Raw genomic sequence first — 9,244 nt, 5'->3', positions numbered from 1 at the left:
AGACCAAAACAGGCCCATGGCATTTAGCCTTTGGGCTACACCATAAGTACTCACCTTAAAAATAATAATAACCCTGTGATATCTCTTTTATCTTTCAAAGTATAAGGTGAGGTTCCCTTTCGTGCAAGATAAATTGGTGGGTGAGTTTCTTGCCTTTTAAAGTAGAAAGTGACTTTCCCTTTTGTGTGAGACAAATGAATGTATGAGTTTGAAAAAAAAATAGTAAAATTTAAATCTTAAATGGAGAGTAAAGAGCTTTTTACCCATATTTCTTTTTTGCTCAAATAAATAAATAAGTGTGTGTGTGTGTTGGAAATGATTTTTAAGCCCATTTCCCGAACTGATGTGGATAGTCAAAAGAGTTTGCATCCCTTTAATGCACCCGACGGGACTTATACTCGTGTTTATGCACTGCATCAAAAGGACAAATTCTCTTCCGTCACACATCAGCTAGAGAAATAAGTCCGAATAGCATTGTTCATATAAATTAACTTGGCAAGAACCTTGGCCTTTTACTTTTTAAAGTGAACAAATAACAGTAGCTATAAGAAATATAGAAGAGGAAGTTGAGAATGCCCAATAACAGGAGCCCCATGAAAGGCCCAACAGCCTAGCCCAATACCAACCGCAAACAAGAAACCCGACCAAAACAGGCTCTCAGAGCAACCCAACAAACCAGCCCACGGATGGATCAAGAGCATACCCCACTGAAACCCAACCGAGTGAACTCTTGCAGTCTAATTCTAAAGAAAAATGATAGAACACCCGAAAAATATTCCCGAAATAATCACCGAATCGTGAGGTGGATTGGCCGTGTTAGAGTTTTAAGAAGAAAAAAAATTCATGTTTGAACACCCCCGTCTTTTAGATATAAAATAAGACTCCATATTTCAGAAAAACTTCTAAGTAATTTGGAAATTTTGTAAGTCTACCACTCTAACTTTCTCTAGACTTTATAGACTTGGGATTCCATCTGATAGACCATAAAGATTTATACAAAACATTATCAAAACTATATAAAAAAATTTAAAAAAATTCCAATTTCTTCGATTCTATCATCACCATGTCGGTTTCATGTTTTGCCCTAATTTTTGCTTTCAAAAATTGTGAGAGAGAGTATCGATTGAATAGCTTTTGGAAAAGAAAACTCGTTACAAAGCCTAGAGCGAGTGTGAATCCCGGATCGATATTGTTATAAGAATGTGTTCTTAGTTAGCTTTTTTAATTTGTGAGAACTTATATATATGTGTATATATTTTTTTGTATATATATATATGTGTTAGATTTGTGTATTTAACCACCACATCTTCACACAATTGTCTTTCTTTATCCACTATCATTGAACAGACTGTTATTCTTTTATTTTTTCCTTCAATTTATGCGAAAAATTATAGAGGAAGTTTATTATCTGACTCTTACCTTTTAAGGAGTTTGACGTGGCCAAACCAAGTCACATTTCGGTGACTATTTTCAGAGATAAAAAATTTCGGTTGCTCTATCACTGTCCAATTCTAAATCACAGAAAGTGAAAGCATAAATACAAAAACGACAAAATTTAAATGCGGGAGAGGAAGCATGAGAACCGACTTAGCTATAAATCCTAGTCGCTCTCCTACCTCCGCCAGAAATTCTTTACAACAAGGACTTGTCATTAACAACTTTGAATCTCATTGACACCAAACTCACTCCAAAATATCTGCCTGGTAGGCAACTCTCCATTTTCAAAACCAAACAGCTCTTTAATTTGATTTCGCGTGTGGCCTACAACAACTGAACTTAAATCCCTTTTTTTTTTTTCGATTAAAGGAATATAGAGAATTACATTAATATTACAATTAGAAGTATCGAACCAACATTTTGAAATTAAAAATTGAAAAAAATTCCTCATTTTTAATTTTTTTCTCTCAATTTATTGCTCAAAATGGAAGTGGTGCAAACTCCAACTCGGCATTTTAGTGTAAATATGTGTTTTTTTATATATTGATTAACACATCCAAAATTGATTGAAATTGATAACATTTATAAATCCTTGTAATTTTTCTCTACAATAGAATTAGATCCCAACTTCAAACAAGAAATTGAAGACAACAAAACAAAAAAAAAAAAAACAAAACAAAACAAAAAAGTCAAAATTTTCCTCCACATAATTATTTCAGAAGGGGCATGAAAAAAAAAAAAAAAAAAAAAAAAAAAAAAATTCAAAGCCATAAAGCCCCTGCTTCTTTCAAAATTGGAATCAACTCTCCGGTAATATGAGTGGCCATGATCCTCTCCAAACCCCCAAACAACCGTCCGCCGATGAACACCGCCGGAAACTGCAACCCGCCATCTTTTCCGTCCACACCAGCCGAACTGATCACGACCTGCAGCTCCTCCACCACAGCAGCCTCATCGTCTTCATCGACGTCGAACACGGCTGGATTGACACCCAGACCCTGAAGCAAACGCTTCACCACATGGCTCATGCAGCACCCTCTTTTACCAAACACAATCACTGCGTTCTCTTCCACCAATTTCTTCACATACTCTTTTGTCCCCTTATCAACTCCACCATTAACAGTCTCTGTTTTCGGAGGCGATCGGTTGATTGGGGTTTGTGTGGAAATTGGTTGCCAAGTCTTGTAAGGGATTGCCTCCTGCATGGTGTATATATGTATGATCTGATTGATCTTTAGAGAGAGAGAGAGATGAGAGAGAGAGGGAGATGGAGGAGAGATATAATGTAAATATATATAGAGATAGGGATGTGATGATGGTGGTGGTGGTGGTGGTGGTGACTTGAAATTGAAAGAGTCCGGCGTCAACGGTAGTTATGGTTTCTTACGCGTTACATATGTTGTGGCTTACGTTTAATTATGTCACCCTGTTTTTGCTCTGTCTCTATTGGGTACCCCATTTGCTACTTCACATCGAATATGACACATCGACGCACACACCTCTCTCTCATATATATATATATATATATATATATATATATATATATATATATACATGTATGCAATAAAATTTGAATGGTGATTTAAGATGACTTGTTTTGTTGCAAGCCTAGAAAAGGTCTAGCCAATGCAATCATGCTTAGCTAAGCAAAAGATATTTATACTAATTTTTCAATTTTTAATCTTAATTCGAGTTTACATCTAGATTAAAAACTATTATCTCTAGTAACTTACATGATATAAATCATTTTTAGCTTCTTGTCTACTTATAAACTCTTGTACTTCTTACTGTACTATGGAATGCATGTAAGGGCATCAAACCCATTGGTATAAACCTCTTCATCCTTAAAAGAGGATTCTTTGTTTTGCATAGAATTAAACCACATGTTCCAGTGCTCGTGTGAGCTCTCGTTTAGGGACGGACCTACATTATATTAGTAAAAATAATAATATCATTATTGCCCCCCACCTAATGTTCTGGGTCCTTGCTCCCGTCAATTCCTTTGAGTTTCATTTTTGCGAATGTACTCTCCAGGTTGCGAACGTACTCTTTAGACACGATACTTAATGCGTTAGCTCCAGGCACAATACTTCATGCGTTAGCTACAGTAATGCACGAGTTGATACGCACAACACCTAATATTCATAGTTTACGGCAAAAAGTGTGTCAGGTGTTTCTTCAGTAAAATGTTTCCATTTCTTAATATATATATATATATAAAACAAGCTTGTTTCCTTTTCGGTAACCACGAGTATTTTTTTTTTTTTTTATAAACAAGCTCGTTTCCTTTATATATATATATATATATATATATATATTTACACGTGACATCTACTAGTGAGATACATGCGTGAATATATGCATGTAGATATCCATATACAGGTCCGTTTCATTTTTCTCGATAGAATAAAAGTCCAAAGTTTATTTCTTTTTTTTCTGGTAAAACACATATGACGACCTAGCTATGCGGGCGGGCGTGAATAGGCATTGGGCGAGCTACCACATTGAGTGAGCTACATATGGCATATTCCACATTGCCTGGTTAAAGAAAAGGTAAAGTACTTGTACGTGGAGGTATTATCTCCAAATGGTTTACCTTTTTGGGGTGAAATTCAAGAATAAAATCATGCGGGCTCGCGCCCAAAACATACAATATCATACAATGTAGTAGAGTGGATCATTACAAATGATATCAATGTTGGGATTTATATGCCTTAGTATAGCAAATTCCTATTTGGATTATAGTGACATATGTTCCTGACGTTTCTGAAATATTTATACTTGATACAATTGGTGAATTCAATGTACTTCGATACAATATAGAATTGATAGTGTCCATTTGATTACAAGAGATATTTATATATGTATGTGATGGCGATCAATACATGAATATAAATAGTAATCATAAATTGTTTATAGTCGATAATTATGGATGGACTCATAATTAATTAAGACTTGAACTGGATCTGCGTTAGGTTGAGATATATTACGAGAGCCGTCATATGCAATTATTCCCTATCACCGTCATAGCATTTGACTCTTAAGCATGAGAAAAGTATAAACTGTTTTATTAATTAATAATTACTTTGATTTGTTCGGCGGATACTTCGGGATCCTTAGACCGACACTTTGGGTAATTATATAATTAATAGTTAAAGGGTTATATTTTCAATATTTGCATCATTACTATTTGTATTTATTTTATATTGATTATAGTTGATTACAAAGTAAATTCGAAGGCCTTCGTATGTTTTTAGACAAAATGATTTATTATATATTTATTTATTTAAATTATTATTTTTATCAAACAAATGTTTTATTGTGATCGAGTCAAAAATAATCAAAGTTACCAAAATAAATATATTAATTAAGTAGTTGAATTGATGGCTTTATTTCTCCGATAACTAATTATGCATAGAGGGGTCAAAGTGCAACATTGACTTAGAGGTTATTTATTCATTATAGCCAATAAAATAATAAGCCCAAAGGATTCTCATCCATAACCCAACTTGATATTGGAATCCTATTAGATTTGAGACATGTGAATTAAAGATTGAGAAGGATTTATTATTTCATTTTCCTTATCTTTTTGTTGCCTATATATATATATGGTATATGTATATTTTAGGGGTGATTTTTTTAGTAGAAGGAAAAAAGAATATATTTTCTCTCTCTCTAGAAAATTAGGGTTAATGTTCTCATTTAATGAAGGGTCCCACAAGCCTAGTTTTTCAAGGTTATTCATAGAGGCTTATGAGTGATTCCTAAAGGCAAAACAATTACCAAGAAGATGGAGATCTAAGAAGAATGCATCTTGTTAAGGGATCTACAATAAGTGAGAACATTCACTTTAGAGGAAAGATTTAAAAGTTTACTCAGACCTTTGATGTAAGTATTCAATTTATTAATTGAATGATACATCATATTTTATTTTTCCATAAAACTTGTCTCTATATGATGAATCAAGATCTATGATTCAAAATCCCTCGAAAAGTTTCAAAAACTAGCATGTTTCCCAACAATCAGAGTATGACACAACCGAAAGTTTGTCGACGAGGATATTGAACCTCTTAGGAGGGTGGATTGTGGCGACCTATATGGGCGGGTGTAAATATGCATTGGGTGAGTTATAATTTTCACAATCTCACACCATCTAAGTAAAACAAATGGTATGAGGCATTTTGGAGTGAAACCCAAAAGTAATACCATGCGGGCTCAGGTCCAAAACATACAATGTCATCCCATCCGGTGGAGTTGGTTGTTACAAATGGTATCATAGACTGACCAGCGAAAAGTGTAGGCATTGGCGAGTTACAAGTTGCACAATCCTACATTGTCTAAGTAAGAAAAAAATGAAGTGCTAATAATAGTACGAGCCTCAATGGAGGCAATAACAGCTCTAGAGATTCTACCAGCGATCCCAAACAAGCACTAAGCCATACTTTTTTCTATAAAAGACTAGTAAATCCTATAAATTTTTCATAAGACTAATAAGTCTTTCTTTAAAATCTGTTTTCATCTAAATTATGAAATACTCAACTTTCAACTTTATAAATTTACCAAATAGAAGTAAAGTTTTACAATTATAGTTTATATTCTAAAATTGATATGTGGTATTTTTTTTTTTTTTTTTTTTTTCTATGTTCTTTTGCGTTTTAGTTAGTTAGTAAACATTAAATTATAAATTTAATTATAGTTCAATTTCAAAAATCTTTTGTAAATTTTTTGGCAATCATTTTTAATACTTAAAATTAAAAATTAAGATATTATAATTTATTTTAATTGAAACAATTTAAATAAAATGTATCCTTTTAAAAAAATAAAGAATGAAAAAGATCTAATCGCTAATAGAATTAAACATGTTTAAATATGGCTTACATATCAAATTTGTTTTAGAAATTATAATGGTAAAATTTAAATTCTAATTTAGTAAGCATAAGTGAAAATTTGAACTTAGTAATAATAGTAAATATGGCTTACATATCAATTTTTAAATACTAAAGATAAAAACAATAGTAAAGATAACCATAAATTTTTAAGCCAGAAGTGTCGCATTAAATTTTGTTTAATTGCATTAATTGGAATTGTGCGCACTGTGTGAATATTAGACAAAGGGAGCCGCTCACGGGCGGTGCGCGAAATGCGTACGTCAGCTAAAGGACATATTTGGCTATGTGTGTGCGTCGGCCACTATGTTGATGGTGGGTGTGGACCCTCCACGTATCACCTACAACGTCATCCTCATCTGCTTCGACCTTGTCCGTTTCGACGTAATAATGTCGTGTCTCTATCTTCCACGTGGCACCGAGGACTTCACGATCGGCTGACGATTGCCGACGAAATACAACGACATAGAACCACTTGACTAATGAGAAATTATGAGATCGTCATGGATCATGTTGTCCAGGATTTCCTCCATCTTTAGCGGTGCAGTTTCACGGCACGGGTTAATTTGGGTCGTTTGTCGTTTGTGATATGCAAGTGTCAGTGCATGTTATTAGTTAGGTATACAGTATATCGGGCACATCAAATATTTATTCTTAATTGTAATAATATTGTATACTTTTTGATGCACAAATATTTGATTTTTTGAAGTCATTTTTAATTATTTCATTTCATTTCATTTTGATTTTGATTTTTCTCGTTGTGTTTTACCTTTTATGCAAACTAATCTTTTTCTTTTTATTGGGGATCAAAGTGTTTACATTTAGTGTGTCAATACCATTTGGTTCATCATACTCTCGAATCCTGCTAGTAATATCATAATTCATTCTATATTTTTTATAATAATTATTTAAAGCGTTGATTAATCTTTTAGTGCTAGTTTGATAAAAAGGAATAAAATAAGGTTGGAATGAAATGAGAATTCTCTCATTTGGTTATGCCCTTAAAAAGAAAAACTATCTATATATATATATAGATAGTTTTTCTTTTTATATAGATAGTTTTTCTTTTTTAAGGGCATAATATATATATATATGTAAAACAAATATATATATATATATACACATATATGCATAAATATATATTTTCTTCTTTCTCTTTTCTTTTTTTAATTTTCCAAACACGATATATATTTGGAAACTGAGAAAAGAATGTCAAGAGAAGTTGCCTTTTATTGGATCTCTCTCATCGACATGAAAATTTACTCTCGTTTCTTAGTCAAGAATACAATTTCAATGACATGCATCTGTCTCATCAACATATGTCCATGTTTTATCGCCTATCATTGTCCATTGATGCAAATTGCCGACTTATTGGTCGTCCAACGACTTCAATGGATGCAAATCGCCAGTTGATATCAAATTGGTCGTCAATAGACTTCAATGGATCAAATCACTGCCTAATATCAGATCGGTCTACTTTAATGGTTAATTTCCGACTGATTTTGAATTGGTCGTCAATTGACTTTAATGGCTAATTTTGTGCTAATTTCGAATTGATTGTTGACCGCAGTTAATTTGGTCATCAATGTTGTTTAACATTGATTGTCTTCAATGTGGATTTCGTATTTTTCCATTCCTATTGTAAAAAGGGAAGAAAATAGGTATTTCATCTTTAAAATTACTTTTCAAACAAATGAATGAAATTAAAAGTATTCGATTCCACTTTAGAGTCTTGGATTGCTATTTTGGTAGTATTGACTTTCGATTTTTATTAAATTTAAATTATATATATGTGCTAGTTTAAACACAAGACAGTTTCTTTTTCGATATAATCTTTACATCGGATAATTTTATCATTTTTTTTTCTACAAAAATAAAATAAAAATATATATATATAATTATTACGTAATGGTTGCGATCAGGTCCATTCTTCCTTGACATAACATCTACAACACCTAATTTTCTTACACGTCAATAATATATATATATATATATATTAGTTGGACCAACAAATGATGTGCACCGAAACAACACGCAATTTGACGTCCTAAATCAATTAATCATCAGATGGATTATAATTCCTCTCCGGGACATTATATTTAGCTAAACAACACACACAAAGAAAAATAAATAAATAAATAAATATTAAGAAACTATGTATTGGTTGATGGGTTGACGAATGTGTGGTGTGAAAATTTTGCTCAAAGGAGGCGGAAAGGCAAAGAAAACCAAAGGCCCAAACAACTGTAGGCTTTAATTAAATCCATTCAACCCCCAAAGTGGGTCAATATAATATTTCTATATATGTAGCATAGATATATATAATTCAGAATTGTGCTATGAAGACCAAAGTTGATTATATTCTCCTAAATAATTGAATATAATAACAAGTGAAGTCCAGTTGTTATTTAAAATGTATAAGAATTCTTCATTATTATTATTATTATTATTTTTTATTTTTTTTTGTGCGCAAGCAATTTGCTTCTAGAATTCAGCTAAACATTTGTAAGTTAGATCTTTGGATTAATTATTTATTTTAGCAACATGTTAGTTGGCAACTAAAATTACTTATCTTACTTAGCCAACAAAGAAATTAAAGTGTTTTTATACTTAAAAAAAAAAAAAAAGGTAATTTAGAGGTTTAAGTTTGTATTTACTATATCCCTTTTAATATTTATGATTAGTAAGAAAATAGTGTGAGAGGAAAAAATGGAGGAAGTAGGAAGGAAATAGGACATTGGGGGAAAATCTTTATCATTTGCCTACCAAAAAAATTTGAGTGCAATGGAAGGAAAAGATGAGGACAATTTCCCCCACACCCACCATTTGCTTTCTAGAGAAATTTGAACGGAAAGGAAAAATGGAGAAGACAAGGGCCTTGGTTTGTAATTCAACAATTTTTTTTTAAAAAAAAATCAAAA

The 9,244-nt window shown here is 32.2% G+C and overlaps 1 protein-coding gene across 1 annotated transcript; it reads right to left on the bottom strand.

Moving 5' to 3' along the window:
• Positions 1–2,166: 2,166 nt before the first annotated feature.
• On the bottom strand, positions 2,167–2,881 carry LOC132306420 (glutaredoxin-C9-like). The gene has a single exon (XM_059803805.1). It carries the CDS (start codon positions 2,640–2,642, stop codon positions 2,199–2,201), a length of 444 nt encoding a protein of 147 aa, XP_059659788.1. The 5' UTR covers positions 2,643–2,881; the 3' UTR covers positions 2,167–2,198.
• Positions 2,882–9,244: the final 6,363 nt, after the last annotated feature.

The sequence above is a fragment of the Cornus florida genome, unplaced genomic scaffold (genome assembly GCF_030987335.1).
Source record: "Cornus florida cultivar Cherokee Brave unplaced genomic scaffold, ASM3098733v1 CherokeeBrave_3.0.0_Hap2_Chr05, whole genome shotgun sequence".
Lineage (NCBI taxonomy): Eukaryota > Viridiplantae > Streptophyta > Magnoliopsida > Cornales > Cornaceae > Cornus > Cornus florida.
This window is presented reverse-complemented; position numbering and strand designations above follow the sequence as displayed.